Source organism: Nannospalax galili, unplaced genomic scaffold (assembly GCF_000622305.1).
Source record: "Nannospalax galili isolate Female #2095 unplaced genomic scaffold, S.galili_v1.0 scaffold591, whole genome shotgun sequence".
NCBI lineage: Eukaryota > Metazoa > Chordata > Mammalia > Rodentia > Spalacidae > Nannospalax > Nannospalax galili.
In genome coordinates this window covers 3,540,364-3,560,444 of record NW_008330926.1, presented here as the reverse complement: position 1 = coordinate 3,560,444, position 20,081 = coordinate 3,540,364, and the positions used below count along the sequence as shown (strand labels likewise).

The window sequence follows — 20,081 nt, the reverse complement described above, 5'->3', positions numbered from 1 at the left end:
AGTGGTCCCGCCTTAAGACGGGAAGACCAATAGGCTTTCCGGGCGGTGTGTTTGAAAGCGAGGCCAAGAAGGGTGGGAGCGTGTGCTGCCCGGAGCTTTTTGGAGCGCGTGGTTCGCGCTCTCGCAGAGCCGTCATGTCGCACAAACAGATTTACTATTCGGACAAATACGACGATGAGGAGTTCGAGTACCGGTTAGTGCCGGCGCGGGGACTACAGCGAGGTTGTGCGCCTTCATAAAAGAGCACGAGGCGTTAGTAACCGAGACTAAGGCCGGGAACCCGGAGGTGGGGGCGGGGGGGGGGGGTTGGAAAGCAGGGTTTCTTTTGCGCATGCGCGTGAGGTTAACGGAAGGGTTATGTGCTGTTGAAAATGGGGGGGGGGGGGGGGGGGGGGTGTTGGAAAGCAGGGTTTCTTTTGCGCATGCGCGTGAGGTTAACGGAATGGTTATGTGCTGTTGAAAACGTAGGGCGCCTGCGCGAAAGGTGGGCGTCGTTCTGCAAAACAATGAAAGGGGAATGCGCCTTCTGTTCATAAGAAGCGTGGTTAGCGTCCTCACCAACTTCAGCTTTGGGGCTTTCTAGACCAGTCTCAAACCTTATTGGGCTCGTATAGCAGAAGCAGAGTTGAACTTTTCTTCATGCTCAGTACCAGGAGAATTCTGAGAGCGTTTGAGTGTTGCTTATTAACTTATGAAAAAGATAAGGAGCCTGGTTGGCCTTGTTTTAAAACGCGGGCTCCCATGATATAGAGAAGACACTTGACTATGAGAGTAGTAGATGCCTTCAATACTTGAGGAGTCGTGGCGTGCTTACTAGATTCAAGTGTTCTGCTGAGGTGCAAGGTAAGGCGGATACGGTGGTTCACTCCCTATAATCTTTCTGGAGGCTGAGGGTAGAGGAATTACACAAGGTCCAGACCAGCCTGGACTACAAAGTGGAACCCTATCTCAAGAGAACAGTGCATGGATTGTGCTTGTCACAAAGTTAAAAATCCTTGGAAGAAGCTGACAGACCCCAGAAAGAACTTGATACATGTGGTAGAGCTACAGGCCAAGGAAGAAGGAAAGTTAGGGGAATCTTCCAAAGGGAAATGCCTGAGATGAGACTCTTGAGGATATGGGGGAAAGAGAAAGCACCTCTTGATTGAAATCTTTAGAGTCAAAAACACTGGCTATCTGCCAAGGTTGTAGAGGAAGAAATCCCTGCACTGAATGCAAGCATTTGGATTTGATAGTGCTGAGTCCAGAATAATTTTAAATTGGAAAATGAGGAAAGGCAGTGTTTCTACAAAGGTTGATATTACACTAATCTGCATGACTTGTAATACCTAAGGCAGCTTTCTAGGTTGTTGCTTGTCTCAACTAAAGAACATAAAATGGAAATTGACTTTTCTGTGTCTCCACTCAGCCTAGTTCAGGGGTTTGGGTACTCTGGAGAACTGGTGTATACTGACAAATATATAACCATCTTTTTGGTAAGAAAACTCCACACCAGTGTACAGGCATGACACCTCCATCTCAGAGAGGCTAGCAGGTCAAGCTCGTTAATACTTGGATGGGAAAAACACCCACATCTTCCTTGGATCCTTGCTTTTCATATTAAGCTATTTCCATGTTGTAACTAAAACTATATGCATATAACATTTGCATGGCCACGAGAAATTTGCCAGAAGATAGATGTAACTCTAGCAGTAGCATTTGGTTTGAAAGGGGGTTTTTGGCCAGCTATGGTAGCATAGACCTTTAGTTCCAGGTGGATCTCTGTGAGATTGAGGCCACCCTCGTCTACATAGTGAGTTCCAGGCCAACTGGAACTACACAGTGAGACCCTATCTCAAAAAGTTTTTTGGTCCTATGTATTGAAGCCAAATTTTGTGCATGGGGTTTGTTAGAATGCTAGTTATTTTCAGACATTTGGACTAGAATTATCTCTGTTGAGCGGAACATCTTGTTACTCCATAGAGTGCATTTAGCATATTTTCGTTGAGCATGGTAAAAATCTCATGGAGATCCTCCTTCCCCTGCTTCCCAGGTGCTGATATTAAAGGCATATTGCCATCATGTTCAGCTGAATAATAACTTTCTGTCACTAACCTTTGGTTAGGAAAGCATGAAGTTTCCCAGGTGTGGTGATACATCCTTTAAAAGTTAGGTAATGAGATTTGAGATAGACATTTACATGTTTCTTATGACAGTTCCACATCCCACTCCATAATCTTTGCCTGTAGTCCCAGCACTTGGGAGGCAGAGGCAGGCGGGTCTCTGTGAGTTCAAGGCCAGCCTGGTCTACATAGTGAGTTCCAGGCCAGCTAGGACTACAGGGAAACCCTGTTTCCAAAAAAAAAGACAAAATAACTTCTTCCTCACCAGTCCTATATGGGTAACCAACTATAAGACTGTAAGGTCCACAAAATCAGAAAGTACATATCATCAGTATTTATCATTAAAATGGTTCATACATTTTTAGAGCTGGCACACACCTGTAGTCCCAGCACTTGGGAGGCAGAGTCAGGTGGATCTCTGTGAGTTTAAGGCCAGCTGGGGCTGCAAGGAGTAGCCCTTCCTGCTTTAGCCCCTTGAGTGCTGGGGTTACAGGCATGAGCTACCACACCCAGCTGTTTTTCCTCCCCTGCTTTTCTTTGTATATAGGCACTTCTCTGACAGCCACTACTGATAGAAATACCCCACCTCCTCATGTTTCTGTTACAGGCATGTCATGTTGCCCAAGGACATAGCCAAGCTGGTCCCTAAAACCCATCTGATGTCTGAATCCGAATGGAGAAACCTTGGTGTTCAGCAGAGTCAGGGATGGGTCCATTATATGATTCATGAACCAGGTCAGTGTAATGCCTAAAAGCAACCATGGAAGACTGCTACACTCAGAAATTGAAAGAATAAGATTACATAACCCAAAGCAAGAGAGGGAATAGGGAATGATTTACTGGGTTCTTTCCCACATTAGCTATATAAACAAACTAGAGGGACAAAAAATAATAAAGTAAAATGTCTACAAAGATCAGAGATAACCTATTATTTAAAAAAAAAAACTTGAATGAGCTTGAGAGTACTCTTTAAGACCACATATACTCTGATTGTGGCCCCTGCTTTGTTTTCCATTAAAAAGCAAATTAACTAGATGTGTTCCAAATAAGCAAAGGAAATTATGTTTCTTGATAAGACACCAGACACCCAGCTGCCAGGCAAAACTAATAAAGGACACCCCAGGGCTGTACAAACAGAAAAGAACTGAGATGAGCAGTTCCGTACTTGGCAGAAAGGCCAGACTTCTGGGTCTGCTTCTAAGGCCATATGCTTACATCTTAATTTAGTTACAAAGATTGAGTGGGTGTAGCTGGGTGGTGATGGTAGAATACACTATAGGTTGTACATAGACTGGTGTGAGCTTCTCTCAGATTTCACTCACTCTTTCAGAACCTCACATCTTACTGTTCCGGAGGCCACTGCCCAAGAAGCCAAAGAAATGAAGCTGACGAACCACTTTTCAGCCTCAAGCTTTACACAGCTGTCCTTACTCTCTAGCATCTTTCTGATAGCATGACTTAGTTGCTTCTTATTTCTCACTTTATATTTAAAGGATGTTCAGTACACTGTCTGAATGTGCTGGTCAGTGCTTTGCTTCTCAAGTAGAGCCACCAACACCACAGCCCTGTCAGACGGGTGCTCTGTATCTGAGTGTGACCCAGAAGCCATAGAGTACTCTGGATCCAGCAGACTACATTTGCCATATTGAAGAAGCATCTACTGTGGTTGTTATATGGATTGTGTAAATTTGCTGTTTTGTTTTTCCGAATTGGTGTTGTATTTATGGGTTTATGGTGACTTACGGATTTATGTTTCAGTGTATTGGAAACTTTCCATTTTATTTGACAAATCTGTTCCATGTTACAAGCCTTGATTAAAGAGTAAATTTTTATAATGTAATGCTGTGATTATAAACGTGTTCCCCCCAGGGGACTATCATACTTAATATCATTCTAATATATGCCCTTCAGTTTGATAATGGAAACTTAGCTCTTTGCAGTAATGAGGTTTAGTTGGGCATAGTAATAACACACACAGACGCACACACACACACAAATGTATGGATATAAAATCTGTTTTACACATGTTTACTGTGAAACATCTGTTGAAATATATTTCACTTTGACTACTAGCCTGAGATAATGATTATAATGGGACAACCTCATCTCACCAAAACAAATGAACTGATTTGTACAGGCAAGGGTGCTACCTTTAACATAGTCCTAATGTTCAGAAGCATCCAAAGGTAAAGGGAGGAGACTGTCAGCCAGAGGCTGTTTATGTGCTCCAACTTCAGGAAGACTCCAGTATCTGTGACTTGTCAACTGTGACTAACCGCTGGAGGTGGATTTCAAATGTGGTTGAGTATTAGAATCATCTGAACAACTTTCCAAGTACTGATGCCCACCTAAGTCATTCCTACAGAGTTTAACTTAATTCTTCTGGAGTGGGCTGGAAGATGACTTAGCAGTTAAGAGAAGGTGCTGCTCTTCCAGAGGACCAGAGTGTAGTTCCCAGCACTACATTGGACTGCTCATAGCTATCCGGAACTCTAGTTTCAGGGGATCCACACCCTCTTCTGGCTGCCACAGGCACCTGCACACATATGGCATATGTACTGCTTGCATGTAGGTAGGTGCACCTGTGTTGTGCAATGTCCACGGAGGTCAGAAGAGAGTGTTGGAGTCCCTGGAACTGGAGTTACAGACCATTCTAAGCTGCATGTGGGTGCTGGAAATTGAACCCAGGACCTCTGCAAGAGCAGCCAGTACTCTTAACCCGTTGAGTCATCTCCCGCCCCCCTAAAAGATAAAAATCTTTAAAAATTATTATGGAGTGTAGTCTGGGTATAAGAATGTCAAGGAGGTAGTTAACAGCACTTAAGTTTTGAGAAAGCTGGTGTAATGAGCCTGAAAGATTATTCAGTGGGTGACCACCTCAGTTCAATCCGTGGAACTGAACATAATGGAAGGAAAGAACTGAAATTGTTCTCTGATCTCCACAGGTGTGCTGTAACACAAGCATGCCTACACATACATACTTTTTATTTTTTAAGTTTTATGTGTATGTGTGTATTGCCTGCATGTAGGTAAGTGCACCCATGTTGTGCAATGCCCACGGAGGTCAGAAGAGGCTGGATCCCTTGGGACTGGAGTTACGGACAGTTAGCTGCCATGCAGGTGCTGGGATTCAAACCCAGGTCTTCTGCAAGAACAACCAGTGTTCTTAACTGCTGAGCCATCTCTCCAGCCCCCAATACATATATTTTAAAACATTTTTGACTGGATGTAATGAGACATGCATTTAATCCCAGCACTCAGGGGACAGAGAAAGGCAGGTCTCTGAGTTCAGTGCCAGCCTGGTGTATATAGAGAGTTCCAGGCTAGCCAGAGCTACATAGTGAGATCCTGTCTAAAAGGAAAGAAAAAAAAAAAAAAAATCACCAAGTAATAGCCAGAAGAGGGTGTCAGGATTTCCTGGAACTGGAGTTGTCAGCCTCCATGAAGGTGCTGAGAACCCAACTCTGGTCCTCTGCAAGAGCAGGAAGTACTCTTAATCTCCAAGCTATCTCTCCAACCTCCACCCCATCTGTTTTTTTTGTTTTAGCTAAGAAAACCATACAGGACTTACTACTTCAGAAAGAATAGAAGCCTGGCCCTACCAGTGACTGTAGTGTTAAGATTGTGTGGCATCCCTTCACTTTTCTGAGCCAGTTCCCCACTTAAAATGGACATATTTTGTCCAAAAAGATTTTGCTGGGTAAGCCGTGTGGTTCGGCATTCCTCCATGTCACAGAATCAGGGGAACTGGATAAGTAAATATGGATCTCGGGTCCCACCTAAACTTTCTGAAACATACTTTACATATGTAAGAAAGCCCAGGGCTAGCAAGATGGTTCAGTCTGTGATGAGTAAAGCGGTTGCCACCCAAACTTGATGAGCTGGAACCCATGTTAAGGTGAAGGAAAACTGCACAAGTTGTCCTGTGATCTCCACATGCTTGCCGTGCCCCCCCCCCACCCATTATACAGTAATAGTAAGTTTTAAAAAATTAAAATCCGGGGGCCTGGAGAGATGGCTCAGCGGTTAAGAACACTGGTTGTTCTTGCAGAAGACCCAGGTTCAAATCCCAGCACCCACATGGCAGCTAACAATTGTCCATAACTCCAGTTCCAGGGAATTCGATGACCTCTTCTGTCCTCTGCGTGCATTGCACGACATGGGTGCTCTTACCTACATGCAGGCAATACATTCATACGCATAAAATAAAATATTTTTAAAAATTTAAATCCCATATGATTAGTATAAAAAACAATCACAGGCCCTTAATCTGCCTCCACCCTTGGGAGGCAGAGGCAGGTGGATCTCGGTGAGATCGAAGTCAGACTGGTCCATATAGGGAGTTTCAGCCCAGCCAGGGCTACGTAGTAACCTGGCTCAAAAAAAAAAAAGTTTGTATGCAAACAGAATCCGCCTCCATTTCCTCCAAAACTAGGAAGCAGCACCCATACCCACCCCACACACACAGTCTTCAGTGTACCTTACTTAGCAAGCAAGTGCCTTTCCTGCTCCAAACCTTCAAAGTCCTGCCCTCTACAGGCAAAGACCCCGCCTCTGTGTTTCCGGGTGAAGGATGACATCTGGGGTTGCCAATAACAATTTAGCATTTTTTTCGCCTGCCAGCGAGCGATCTTCGGCTACACCAATAGGACTATTGGTAAAAGTAAGCGACAGCCAAAGTAGCCAATCAACATGAGGCGGGGTAAGGCGGGACTTTGAGTACGGAAGCTGTAGCCGGACACGAGGAAAGGAAAGGGAAGGACCCCGCGGAGGGGCAAAGTAGGCAGGTGAGATGCTAAGAGGTCAGTGACTTGAAGCCTGGTGGGAAAAACAGATTGCGAGTTAAAAAGGGTGCCGAAGGGTTTTGGTCGGTGGGGGAGGGCAGAGAAGGGCCGAGGCCCGGGATAAGGTAGACACTTAAAGGGACAGGTGTCCCAAAGAGAAGAGACGTTTAAAGATGCAGATCCCCTAGGTAGAGCAAATCCAAACCAGTTCGGCAGACGGAAGACATTTAAGGTGGTAGATCTTGGGAGGACAGGACCCTTTAAGCAGAAGAGCCTGGGATTTGAGAACATCCTGACAAGAGACCTGGGTAAAGAAGTCGTTTTTCGAGGACATTGCTAGAGAAGACAGCCTCCCTTTGTGGAGGAGGGTACACTGCTGCCCTCTTCCATTGTCCTTTCTGATTCCTCCAGGTTCCCTTGACCCAGGACTCTGTACTCAGGCTATGGCCTCCAGTGTCCTGTAGACCTGGCGGTTCCTCAGTGCCTGAGGCCCCTATTTTGGGGTCTAGGTGGCTACTGGAGAGCTTTGCAGAAGATCAGAGAGGGCAGGACCATGGCATCTAGGGCCTCTGAACTTCCCCCTGGGCGCAGCGTGACAGCCGGCATAATCGTTGTTGGAGATGAGATCCTCAAGGTGTGTCTGGGACAGAAGAGGGGGAGGGCGAAGCTTTCTCTTGTTAGGTGCTCTCTCCTTTCTTCTGGTGAAGGGAGGTGAACCAGGGTAGGAAGCTTCTTGCTTGCCAAAGTATAGTTCTGAAGTAAGTCCTAACATATTGAAGGAAAAGTGATCTTCCTTTTAATGTGTTCTGCTGTTGAAAGACTTGTTGCAACATCCCTACAAGTTGCCAAGCACTACGGTAGAGGGCAGAGGGGACACAACAGTGACAGGAGGCCGGCAAGTAGAGGAGGCCCAGGATCATATACTATGTATTTAGGAGTTATATCCAACCTGTTTGGAAATGATTCAAGGCACTCAGCAGAGTGGATAAGTGAGCCAAGAAGGAAGGTAAGAATTTGAAGTTTATTCTGTCTGAATTAGAAACAACTTATGTTTTTGAGCCCAAAAGTGATGCACCACCACAGTGACATGTTAGAAAGTTTACTTAGAAGACACACAGAGCAAAGCAGGGTGGCTGGAGGCTAGGAGCTGGCCAGGAGGCTGCCATCATTGTCCAGGTGAAAGGTGTGGAGGACCTGCTTAATGGAAGTGAGAAGACAGAAGATGGGAAGAAATTTCAAAAGTAGAGTTGACAAAATGAAAGGCCAGACTGACTATAGACTGTGTCTGGGATGACAATGACCAAAGTGACAATAGCCAGGAATGTGATAAGGTTGCCCAGTACACACTCAGAGCCAGGGGGCTGAAACTGTTGGGGCTGGTGAGGAAGTTGACAAATCCACACAGAATTAATCATTGAATCTATAAATATATGTGAGGTCAAGATCAATTGATTCTTGAATCTGTAAATACAAGTTAGGTCAGGATCAAAGTATAATGAGAATCCACTCTTCTCTACTCAAATGGATTTTCTCACACTTGCTCTCCATCCAGGCTCCTTGGCATTCGGTCCCCAAAGAACAGAACATCCCATCATTAGACAGGTGTAGCTATCTCCCCCTGCCCTTCATCCCATGCACTGACAATCTCATCTTTTCTCCAACCCCCAGGGACACACTCAAGACACCAACACTTACTTTCTTTGTCGGACACTGCGCTCCCTGGGGGTCCAGGTCTGCCGAGTCTCTGTTGTACCTGATGAGGTAGCCACCATTGCAGCTGAGGTCACCTCTTTCTCCAGTCGCTTCACTTATGTCCTCACTGCAGGGGGCATCGGCCCCACTCATGATGATGTGACCTTTGAGGCAGTGGCACAGGCCTTTGGGGAGGAGCTCAAGCCACACCCTGAGCTGCAAGCAGTCATCAAAACCCTAGGAGGGGAGGGTTGGGAGAAAATGTCATTGGTGCCCTCCTCTGCCCGCCTACATTACGGCACAGATCCTCACACTGGCAACCCATTCAGATTCCCACTGGTCTCTGTCCGAAATGTCTACCTCTTCCCAGGCATTCCGGAACTGCTTCGAAGGGTGCTGGAGGGGCTGAAGGGACTGTTTCAAAACACAGCTGTGCGATTCCACCTGAAGGAACTGTATGTGGCTGCTTCTGAGGGCTCTATTGCCTCCATCCTAGCTGAGGCCCAGGCCCACTTTGGGCATAGGCTTTGCCTGGGTTCCTATCCTGACTGGGGCAGCAACTACTATCAGGTGAAGCTGACTCTAGACTCTGAAGAAGAGGAGCCGTTGGAGGAATGCCTGGCCTATCTGACTGCCCATCTGCCCCAAGGATCGTTGGTCCCCTACCTGCCCAATGCTGTGGAGCAGGCTAGTGAGGCTGTGTACAAACTTGCTCAGTCAGGTAGGGGTCTCCTGGTTGAAGGGCAGCATAGACCAGAATACTGGTGCCTGCTCTAGGTCTAATAACAAAGGGCTTGTAGAGGGCTTCCCATAAATCCAGGAAAGAGTAGATGATAGCTGCTTTGATCCATTCATTCCAATAACTATTGATTACTCCTTTGACCAGCACTGTGGCTGGGTGTTACGGTTATAACTTGTCAGAACAGGTATTCCCTGCTTTCAGAAGAAATGATTCAACAAAAAAAGTTATCCAAGTAAGCTAGTGATTGTGCATGCAATTTGAATATGAAACAAATTCAGCAGAGAGACAGCTTTGAGGTCTGAGAAGGCTTCTCTGGACAAGTGATTAGGATTTGGTTGGATCAGGAGTTGGGCAAGAGCAAACTATGAAAGCAGGCCCATGCCTTTACTCCCAGCACTTGGGAAGCAGAGGCAAGTGGATCTCTGTGAGATCAAGGCCAGCTTGGTCTGCATAGTGAGTTCCATGCCAGCTGGGGCTACAGGGAAACCCCGTCTCAAAAAAAAAAAAAAAAAAAAAAAAAAAAGAGGCCCGGAAGGAAGCAGCATGGGGCTGCAAAGGATGAAGGAAACCAGGGCACCCCGTACTCCTGCTCCCCCAGTTCCTGCCCTGCAGAGCCTGAAACCAAGGTCAGGTGAGGTGGGACAGAGTAGCAGGGGGTAGGGGTGGAGTGAGGGGGCGGACAGCAAAGAACACAGGACAGCATGAGAGAGTTTGAACTTAACCCTATGAATACTGGGAAGATAGTGAAATTTTTTTAAGCAAGGACAACGTGACGTCTTTGACAGCCAGGGATACCTGTTTGATGCCTTCTTCCCTGCCTGCACGGCAGGGTCTTGTCTGGGGAAAAAGGTAGCAAGTGCTCTGCAGACCATTGAGACTGCCCTGGCTCAGTACCACCTCAACCAGCTCTGTGTGGGCTTTAATGGAGGCAAAGACTGCACAGCCCTCCTACACCTCTTCCATGCAGCCGTGCAAAGGTAAGCCTATCCCTGAGAGATAAGGCCTCAAAGATGCCTACTCAAAACTCCTCTAGCTCCCATCCCAGATGCACAGGTGGGACTTGGGAGGAAGGTGGCCATGTGACCTCACAGTTCTGTTTTCCTACTATATTTATTGAACATCTGACATGTGTCTGATTCTGGGTCTAGATGTGTCATCAATCATCCCCCACCGCAGGGAAGTCATAATCCAGCTGGGGAAGTGGGATTTTACCAGAAATTTCATATTACACTGTGTTCAGTGATACATGCTTTTAATCCCAGCACTTGGGTGGCAGAAGTAGGCTGATCTCTGAGAGCGAAGCCAGCCTGGTCTACATAGCAAGTTCCAGGCAGACCAGCAGGGGCTACAGGAAGACCCTGTCTCAAAAAAAGAAAAAGAAAAACATCTCTTGTTGCCTGATGTGGCCGTCCCAGCCGTGGGGAGGAGAATGCAGGAGAGTAATCTGAGCGCAGGAGCTGAGACCAGCCTGAGCATCAGAGTGAAATTATGCCTTTAAAATTTTTTTTAACTTATTTTTATGTGTATGAGTGTTTTGCCTACATGTAAGTGCACCTGTGCATGCAGGACTTGCAGAGTTACTGACAGCTGTTAGTCACCACGTGGGAACTGGGAACCGATCCCTGGTCATCTGCAAGAGCAGCCAGTGCTTTTAACTGCTGAGCCATTTCTCCAGCTCCCCTGCAAGATCATATCCTAAAAAAAAAGTCTCAGGCTGGGAATGGTGACTCTGGCCTTTACTCCTAGCAGAGGCAGAGGCAGAAGGATCTCTGAATTCAAGGCCAACCAGGTCTCCTCAGTGAGTTCCAAGACAGCTAGAGCTACATAGTGAGACCCTGTCTCAAAAAAAACAAACTCCTAACAAATGTTTCTCAGGTTTGAGGTCAGGCAAACTGGCACATACCTGTAATCCTAGTACTTGGGGCTAAAGTAGAAAGATTGCAGATTTGAGATCAGCCTGGGCAATATAGGAAGATCCTGACTCAAAAAAATAGATCAGAGTGGCTTCTCAGAGGAAATGAGTTTGGGATATTGGATGGAAGGATAAGGGAAGGAGAGAAAGGGTGGATATTGATCCTGGGGCCAAAGAAGAATAGTGAGCTCTCTGGAGTGCCATTTCCTGTCCATACTGGCAAGCCTATGGATTTTTACCCTCCCCAGGAAATCTCCTGATGTTCCAAAACACCTCCAGATCCTGTATATCCGTTGCATCTCCTCCTTTCCTGAGCTGGAACAGTTTCTACAGGACACCATCAAGAGGTATGAGGGGCCTGGAGGTTTGGGCTTCAAGAGGGCCTTGGAAGAACTGACCCTCATCTCTGTTTTCTTCCTTCCTAAGGTATAATCTGCAGGTATTAGAGGCTGAGGGTGACATGAAGCAGGCCCTGAGTAAGCTGAAGGAACAGCACCCCCAGCTGGAGGCTGTCTTGATGGGCACTCGCCGGACTGACCCCTACTCCTGTAGCCTCTGTCCTTTCAGTCCAACTGACCCTGGCTGGCCTTCCTTCATGCGCATCAACCCACTGCTGGTAAAGAGAGGACTGATTGCCTCAGGTCTCCTGTGCTCTCTGTTACTGCACTCTTGCTCACTGGGAGAAGGCTAGAGCCTAGGACAAAGGGGCCCCATCTCCCAAGGGAGGCAGTGCTATTTGTTTATTCATCCTTTCAACCAATATTATTGAGCACTAATTCAGTGGCAGGCATTGTGCTTCTATGGTTGACAACTGACCTGGGCCTGTGCTGTCCAATACAATAGTAGCCATTTGTTCACATTTAAATCATAATTAAAATGAAATACAAATAACAGGGCTGAGGATATAGCTCATTTGATATAGTACTTGCCTAGTATGACTGAAGTCCTGGGTTCAGTCCTCAACACTGCATAAAATCATGCATGTTCTTCAGGCATGGTGGCGTATGCCTTTAATCCCAGCATTCCAGAGGCAGAGGCAGGGAGATCTCTGAGATCAAGGCTAGCTTGATCTGCATACCAAGTTCTAAGACCAGCTGGAGCTACAGGGAGAACCTGTCTCAAAACACCTGGGGGTGCGGAGAGTACTGCCAGGCACGATGGCACACACCTTTAATACCAGCACTCAGGAGGCAAAGGCATGGGGATCCTATGAGTTCAATGCCAGCCTGGTCTACATAGTGAGTTCCAGGCCAGCTGAGCCTTCAGGGACACACCCTGTCTCAAAAAGACCTCCCCCACCCTCAAAAAAAAAGAAAGAAATACAAAGTACTAAAATCATTGAGAGACTGAGGAAGGAGGATCTTATGGATTTGGGTCCAGCCTTGTCTGCATAGTGATTTCCTAGGCCAATTTGAGCCTCAGTGAAGCCCTGTCAAAAAAGCAAAACCAAAGCCCTGATATACTTTGAAAAACCAAAGCCTATATACTTGGAAACAGTAAAATTTATGGTATGTGATTCATAATGCCTGCATTTAAATCTAATTTTTTAAAAATCAGTTCTTTGGGTGGGGCTGCAGCTTAGCAGGTAAAGTGCTTCCCTGGCATGCACAGAGCCCTGGGTTCAGTCCCTAGCACCCCGTGGCCCAGCCCAGCTGCCACCTACTTCCTTCTATTTCACCACTCCAGGTACATACTACTGGGAAGTCAGGAGTGGCACACACCTGTAATCCCAGCATCCAGGAGGTGGACGCAGGAGGAATAGAAGTTCAAGGTCATTCTCAACTATATTGTGTGCCTAAAGCCAGTGGGATACTTGAGAAATTGAAAAAAAAAAAATCAGTTCTTCAAGCCTGGTATAGTAGTGCACACCTGTATTCCCAGCATAGGCAAGGTCTCATTATGTAGCCCTGGCTGGCCTTGAACTCAAAGAGTTAAATGCCTACATCAACATCCCAAGTGCTGAGATTAAAATGTATGCCGCTGCGCCTGACTGTCTTTGTTTTGTTTTAATTTGTTTTTATTGAATTTTTGTGTATTTCATACAGAACATCTCAAATAATCATCTTTATACACCTGTCCCCACCAGCACCCTCCCATAGCCTCACTCACACTGGAACCCATATACTCTGTCATCCATGTTAAGGCCCACTGTGTCAAGAAGTCAGTGTTCCTAGATGCTCCCCAGTGCAAGTCCATCCACTGAGGAGACCCTGTCTCCTGAGAGAGAGAGAAGGAAGGGGGAGAAAAATAATTATTTAATTGTACTAGCCACATTTCAAATGATCACCATATTAGATAGCAGAGAGATAGAACTTTTCCTGACAGTACTGACTTGGACACTAGTCCTTCCCTGTCCTCCTGGAATGTATGCCACGGTGGAGGGTGGCTGGGGAATGCAAAGTGGCAGCAGGTGCAGACCTTCCGTCTCACACAGAGCAAGACATATCAGAATCAGGGAGCAAGCCTTCTTCAGGGCCAGGGGAACAAAAGAGCCCTTGATGGGCCAGTGGTAGGTAGATGAAGGGAGCGCTGGTAACAGAATCTCATTTCTCAGGACTGGACCTACAGAAACATCTGGGACTTTCTGCGTCAGTTGTTTGTCCCATACTGTATCCTGTATGACCGAGGGTAAGGTTGTTGGTGAGGGGGAAGATGAGAGGGTGCTGGGATAGGGAGAGCCCACCCACTACCCACTTTGCTTCTGTTCTGCCACTCCAGGTACACATCACTGGGGAGTCAAGAGAACACAGTGCAGAACCCATCCCTGAAGTGCCTGAGCCCAGGAGGGCACCCCACCTACCGTCCAGCATATCTGCTGGAGAACGAAGAGGAAGAGCGGAACTCCCGAAAGTGATCTCACACTCAATGCGGGGAAGGGGCTGGCCTGGGGTGTAACCTGTCAGTAAACTGCCTGTCACACCATTGTGCCTGTTGCTCTGGCTATACCTTCCTGCTTCAAGGGTCAGGGGAGGTGGAAGTGGGCCAGGGCTGCTGTGTTCTCTCAGGCCAGGGAGGGTGGGGATGAGGGGGTAGAACAGTCTAGAAAGGAGTTCTCATGGATGATTCCCAGTGTTAGCTTCAGCCAGAGCCTACCAGAGGGGAGGAACAGGCAACTAATAGGAACAGGGCAACCAGGCAGAGCACCCCCTGAGCCAGGAGAAAGGGAAGCTGAGCCTCCTTCCTGCCTATGGAGGATGAAAGATGGAGTGGCCAGGCCCTCCCTTCTCACCTCCCACATCCCTGTCCATAGGGCTGACTCAGCCTGTTCCAGGATCCAGAACCTTCCTTTGCTAGACCCTGGGGCCTTTGTCTCTAGTCATGAGGCCTGAGGGGGCAGGGACAGTGGATCAAAGGCCTCATGGCAGCTTCCACACCCTTCCTTTGAGCTTCTACCCACATGCTGCCATGGATACAGTCCCTAGCCCAGGCCCTGCCCTTCTCTCTTTGGGTTGCCCTGAGAGGCTCTGGTCCCCGGGTGCCTGTCATCAAGATGGGCACGGGGTTGGAGGGCCTGCAGCAAACCCTGAAGGAAGTAGCCTACATCCTCCTCTGCTGTGGCTGTATCAAGGAACTGCTGCATTAGTGGTGACAGGGAATTGCCTCCTCTCCTGGCACCACTCAGGTGGGCAGGGTAAGGCAGACAGACAGGAGGTGTGGCCATAGATAGCTTCTGTGGTTGAGCCTGCTTCCTAGCCCTCCCGTCTTTTCTATAGCCCCAGGAAGACTCCTGGATCCAGCCAGACTTAGCCAAGGATGAGCCACCAAATGAACAGGGAAGTATGGATCCTGCTTTGATTGTTCATCTGTCAGACTTGCCTCTTCTCAGGGTATCCATTCCCAGCCCCTGACTCTGGTAGACTTCTAATGGGTGGAAGTTGGTATGCTGGCTAAGACCCCATTCCAATTATAGCAGGACCCAATAGTCCTCCAGGCTTGATACAGTGAGTCCTCCAACCCAGACAATCTTACCGTGCACTTTGTAATACTGGGAATGGGAATGCCCCTAAGATCTCTGATAATCACTAAAGTACAATAAATAGTCCTTGAGACAAGAAGTTCTAAATGTCTAAAGGGGAGTGAAAACAAGTGCACAGAATGGGCTTTGGAGTCAGAGCACAGACCAAGGTGTGAAGGAGGTAGCTCGGGTAGACATGAGGCTGAAACCAGGACAGCTGACTTCTGGCACTGGGTTTCCAAGTAGAAGATGTGGTCTAGGCAGCTCCCTGTCTCTGGGGAGCTTGGGGAAAGGGCTGAGCTAGTCCCCAGGTCATGGAGGAAGAAGGCCCACGAGCTGCAAGAACTCCTAGTACACACACAAAGCTAGAAGAGAAAAGCATCTGTGTGGTCACAGGGCCCTCAGGCCTACCCATAAATACCTGTTAGGATACAAACAGCCTGAGTGAGTAGACTGATTCCTCACTTTCCTTTAGCACCACCAAAATCATGCCTAGTGGTCCATATATATGTACAGCCCTCACAACCTCAAAGGCAGTCACAGCTTTTATTCTACTTCCTTGGGATTAGTACTCCCTGGCCTAGATATTACCCACCTCCCATTCTTAGCAAGAACTTGACCTGGAGGTGGCATATAAATCTCTCCCTGGAACCAGATCTTCCTCAGCCTTTTTTTTAGTTAACTCCTTTTTCGCTCTTATTTATTGTCGGTGTTTGGTTGATTGAGTTTCGATGTTGGGGACCGAACTTAGGGCTTCGAACATAAATACACTGTCCCCTGGCCGGGTGTGGTGGTGCATGCCTTTAATCCCAGCACTCCAGAGGCAGAGGCAGGCAGATCTCTGTGAGTTCAAGGCCAGCCTGGTCTATGTAGCAAGTTCCAGGCCAGCTGGGACTACAGGGAGACCCTGTTTCAAGAAAACCGAAAAATAAAAATAAAACTTTAAAAAATTAATATAAAAACCAGCCTAAGTGCTGAGACAGGAGTATCACCAGTATAAAGCTAGTCTGCTCTATACAGAGACAGTGTTGACTCAAAAAAATAAATAAGGCTGGGGCTGTAGCTCAGTAGTAGAGTGCTGCTTGCCTGGCATGCTCAAGGCCCTGCAATCCCCAGCAAACTGTGTTGGGCGGGGTGTAGAGTGTTTGCTATGATAATATATCCCTGGAGTGAAGAATTCTAAGAATGTTCGGCATAGTGGTTCATGCCTATATTCCCAGCTCTTAGAAGGCTGGGGCAAGAGGACTGCCTCAAGTTCCAGGCCAGCCTGGGCCACAGAGTGAAACTGATTCAACAAACAAACTCAGTAACAAAAAATTTTAATAGCAAAAGGTTTTTGTTTTGTTTTTTAACTAAAATGATGGTTTTTAATGGAAACCAGAGGTATGGTTACAATTACTGTAATCTGACACACACAAAAAAAATCCATGGGCAATCAGGAATTGGAAGATTACAAAATAACAAGGATAACACTAAATATAGGAAGAAAAGGTGTTCCAGAATTTCAGGAGCCAGACTAATACGGCCTCTCCCTGAGATCCTGTCTGTGCTCACTCCTTGAGTCCATCTTGCCAGGGCCAAAGCTACTTCTGTCCCCACCTCCCCAGCCCCCTCGGAAGTCCCTGCCTTGGCCTCGGTAGCCACCCCATCATCTCCTCTGCCACGTCGATCATCTCCATAGTTAACCCCCATATGAAAGCCTCCTGGGCCATCTGGTTTAGGGGCCTTACACTGGTTGCATTCATTTCTCCAAGAGAAGTTCATGTTCTCACATGTCGGATTAGGACACTTCCAGTCCCCAGCTCGCTGTTGTCCGCCACCACCACCTCTTCTACTGGGGAATCCTCCATGGCTGCCGCCACCATTCCTCCTCTGTAGCCTCCACGGCCCACGGGTCCTCCTCACCCTCGGCCTCCATGACCATTTCCACCACCCCGATTGAAGTCTGCTCAGCATGTAGCAAATGAGACCTTGATAGGATTCCCAGAAAATACCGTCAAACCAGTCAATAGCTGCTTTAGCAGAAGGTGGGTCATCAAATGAGACTGTTGCTTCAGCCTTCAGCTTGCCAGTTTCCCTGTCCGTGTACAAATTAATCATGGGCTCTCCGGTTTTCTTATTTGTCTTGATAATTCCAATCTGCTTGAAGTAATAAGCCACAGATTCTATTGTAACATTTTTGCCCAGGCCTTGTACAAAGATGGTATTGTTATCTGAATTATCCTGCTCAGAATCATGACGTGATCCTTGATCCCGAGGGTCACCAAATTTATTGAAGCCACCACGGTCACTTCCACCCATGCCACCTGTGCCTCCACGGCCACCTCCATGACCTCTGGGTTCATAGCCACCACCGCTGCAATTGTAACCACGTCCACCGTCCCTGCCATGGCCCCCACGGTCCTGCTGGCCTCCCCCAGTAGCCACCACCGCCGCCACCACTCTGGTCCTGATTGCCATAACCACCACTGCCACCACCACTCATGGAGGACTGATCTTGGCCATAATTGCCTCCACCCCTTCCACCACCTCCACTGCTACTGTTATACTGGTTCTGCTGTCCATAGCCCTGAGGAGGATTATAGGAGCTCTGTTGCTGTCTGTAGTGCTGTTGCTGTCCACCACAGCCCGACTGTTGGCCATAGCCTCCACCCTGGGGCTGCCCATAGCTGCTGCTCTGAGAGCTGCCACCGTAACTTCCTGAAGTGCTGCTAGGAGCTGGTTGCTGGCCATAGCCAGGATAGGAGGACTGTTGTCCATAAGAAGATTGGGAACTCTGGCTACTGCCATAGCCTCTAGTGGAACCATATCCCTGGGGAGTCGACTGAGTGCCACAGCCTGTGTTCTAGGTCTGTAGATAAGACCCATAGCTGCTCTGGCCATATCCACTGTAACTCTGCTGTCCATAGGGCTGATTGCTCTGTTGGGAGTAACCCTGCCCAGGCTGGGTAGGGTAGGCCCCACATGTTTGAGTTGATTGTTGGGTATAGTCATTTGAAGCCATGTCCGTGCATGCGCGCAGAGACCCAGCAAGATTCCAAGTCGCCGGAGCGCAGCTGCTTCAAGGAGTGAGTTAGCAAAAGGTTTTGTACATCCTATTCTCCCAAGCCCCCAGGTCCCTGTAGATAGTCATGGTTACTGACTTCTTGGAGAACATTCTAAAGACAGTGTTTGCAAAGATTGTATCTTCATTCATTCAACAAACATTACTAGTATATATCAGTCTGGTGCTTTGGATACAACAGGGAAGAGATTCCTATACTTGGAGAGCATATACATTCTAGGAGGAGGGAAACCTCTACAAACTATTAACCTTTAACTATATAAATATTAAGTGATGGGGGGAAAAAGAAAAAAGTTGAGCTGGGGGCAAATGTGGGGCAAGTCATGAAAGATCTAAGTCAGAACCTGAGCTTTTATGCTGAGTGAAATGAGAAAGTAAAGTGAGGTGTTAAACACAAACTGATTTGGGTTTTAGCTGAATGTTTTTTTACATTTATTTAAAAGGTTCACAGTGGTCACTGTGTTGAGAATGGACTGTAGGAAATAAGGGTAGACTATGAGAGGTCCATTAAAGTAACAAGTAGACTATAGGCCAGATAGACTAGTGGCTCAGATCAGACCTGAGGAGAGAGGGGCTGGGTTCCCTGACGGGTTTGTTTTTGTTTTCTTTTTTAAATTTGATTTGGTTCTTTTGAGACAGGGTCTTAATATATAGGCCAAGTTGGCCTTGAAACTAATGGCTATCCCCCTGCCACAGCCTCCTTAAAGCTGAGATTACAAGCATGAGCTACCATGACTGGTTTTGGACTTCTGTGTTTATTCTTCATAGCTGGTTAACAAACCCCGGCTTCCCTCAAGCTTGTGCTAATCCTGCTTCAGCCTCCCCAGTCCTGGGATTACAGGCATGAGCTACCATCTAAACATCGGCAACATACAGGTCAGAACTGTTGCCTGGTTCCTTCTGAGCCCTCTCTCTTGCTCCAGAGCGCAGCACAGAGAAGGGGTAAGGTCTAACATCAAGCAGGGAGAGGTTAGTGTGGGCAGTCAGCTTTCACCTTCCCATTGAACCTGGAGCTCTCCTTTTCTTCATAGCTTGCACCCTGCCTGGCTAGCTCTCGCCCTTCCCCAACTCAGCCCTGGCCTGCTGCCTTTTTTCCCTCTCTTAGGCCCCACTCCCATTAAAGCAGTGTCTAGAGGTGGAATGCAGAGTCTGAGGTCTGAACTTGAAGGCTTTAGCCAAAGGAGGGGATGTTTGGCAAAAACTACTGGGGAAGTGGTGAGTGGAGGAAGGCAGAGTCCAAGGCTCTGTATTGTGGTGGGGAGCTGGGGTAGAGAGAGGAATAAAGACTAACAGAAGCCAAAGCAGACCAGCAGCTTGAAAATGAGCCTTCACAGTGGAAAAACTTCAGAAAGATGAATTACAAAAGCTCATATACTATCTGAAAACCCTTTCCATGGTATATAATGTGTTGACTCTCAACAAAAGTTTATTTCAAGCTGAGTGTGGTAACTAATACTTATAATTCAGTACTTGGGAGTTGAAGACAGGGGGATTACCCCCACTTTGAGGTTAACCTGGACTACACAGTGAGTTCAAGACCAGTCTTGAGACTGACCTGTCTCAAGAAAAAAAAAAAAAAAAATTTGAAGTACACAGTGGTTAAAAACTCTTGTTCTGCTCTTCTAGAAGACCTGGGTTCAGTTCCCAGCACCCATATCAGGAGACTCACAACTGCCTGTAACTCTAGTTCTAGGGGATTTGACACCTCTGGCTCCCTCAGGTACCTGTATGCGTGAAGTGCACGTAAAACTCATGTAGACACACACACACACACACACATTTTAAGTACATCTCACTGGATGTGGTGGCACACTCAGGAGGCAGAGGCAG

General features: G+C 47.3%; 3 protein-coding genes and 1 pseudogene across 9 annotated transcripts; 3 read left to right on the top strand and 1 right to left on the bottom strand.

Annotated features, from left to right (window-relative positions):
- The first annotated feature begins 31 nt into the window (after window positions 1-31).
- On the top strand, window positions 32-3,942 carry Cks1b (CDC28 protein kinase regulatory subunit 1B). Its single transcript, XM_008854631.3, has 3 exons — window positions 32-193; window positions 2,710-2,837; window positions 3,433-3,942. The coding sequence occupies exons 1-3, from the start codon at window positions 135-137 to the stop codon at window positions 3,483-3,485; spliced, it is 240 nt and encodes a 79-aa protein (XP_008852853.1). The 5' UTR covers window positions 32-134; the 3' UTR covers window positions 3,486-3,942.
- A 2,850-nt stretch (window positions 3,943-6,792) lies between these two features.
- Flad1 (flavin adenine dinucleotide synthetase 1) lies at window positions 6,793-14,154 on the top strand. 6 transcript variants are annotated; one of them, XM_029557162.1, is made up of 9 exons: window positions 6,793-6,889; window positions 7,298-7,520; window positions 7,706-7,892; window positions 8,555-9,299; window positions 10,150-10,297; window positions 11,481-11,579; window positions 11,659-11,848; window positions 13,787-13,860; window positions 13,951-14,154. In XM_029557162.1, the coding sequence occupies exons 2-9, from the start codon at window positions 7,507-7,509 to the stop codon at window positions 14,084-14,086; spliced, it is 1,593 nt and encodes a 530-aa protein (XP_029413022.1). In that variant the 5' UTR covers window positions 6,793-6,889; window positions 7,298-7,506; the 3' UTR covers window positions 14,087-14,154. The 6 variants fall into 6 exon arrangements, with proteins under 6 accessions (XP_029413022.1, XP_008852842.1, XP_029413023.1 ...); XM_029557163.1 differs by having other exon boundaries at window positions 6,811-6,904; XM_029557166.1 differs by lacking the exon at window positions 6,793-6,889 and adding an exon at window positions 6,973-7,194.
- Window positions 14,155-14,629: 475 nt separating this feature from the next.
- On the top strand, window positions 14,630-15,165 carry Lenep (lens epithelial protein). Its single transcript, XM_008855884.2, has one exon. It carries the CDS (start codon window positions 14,630-14,632, stop codon window positions 14,813-14,815), a length of 186 nt encoding a protein of 61 aa, XP_008854106.1. The 3' UTR covers window positions 14,816-15,165.
- A 1,391-nt stretch (window positions 15,166-16,556) lies between these two features.
- LOC103751208 lies at window positions 16,557-19,881 on the bottom strand (annotated as a pseudogene). The gene has a single exon (XR_608009.3). The product of XR_608009.3 is annotated as an RNA-binding protein FUS pseudogene (transcript).
- Between the last annotated feature and the right edge of the window lie 200 nt (window positions 19,882-20,081).

Excerpts from the sequence above, each read along its gene's own strand:
- Cks1b (XM_008854631.3), top strand. The coding sequence starts at position 135 with ATGTCGCACAAACAGATTTACTATTCGGACAAATACGACGATGAGGAG. Across the intron at positions 194-2,709 it reads GATGAGGAGTTCGAGTACCG|GCATGTCATGTTGCCCAAGG; the intron begins GTTAGTGCCGGC and ends TTTCTGTTACAG. Across the intron at positions 2,838-3,432 it reads TTATATGATTCATGAACCAG|AACCTCACATCTTACTGTTC; the intron begins GTCAGTGTAATG and ends TCACTCTTTCAG.
- Flad1 (XM_008854587.3), top strand. The coding sequence starts at position 7,686 with ATGTGTTCTGCTGTTGAAAGACTTGTTGCAACATCCCTACAAGTTGCC. Across the intron at positions 9,300-10,149 it reads GTACAAACTTGCTCAGTCAG|GGTCTTGTCTGGGGAAAAAG; the intron begins GTAGGGGTCTCC and ends CCTGCACGGCAG. Across the intron at positions 11,580-11,658 it reads CTACAGGACACCATCAAGAG|GTATAATCTGCAGGTATTAG; the intron begins GTATGAGGGGCC and ends TTCCTTCCTAAG.
- Lenep (XM_008855884.2), top strand. The coding sequence starts at position 14,630 with ATGCTGCCATGGATACAGTCCCTAGCCCAGGCCCTGCCCTTCTCTCTT.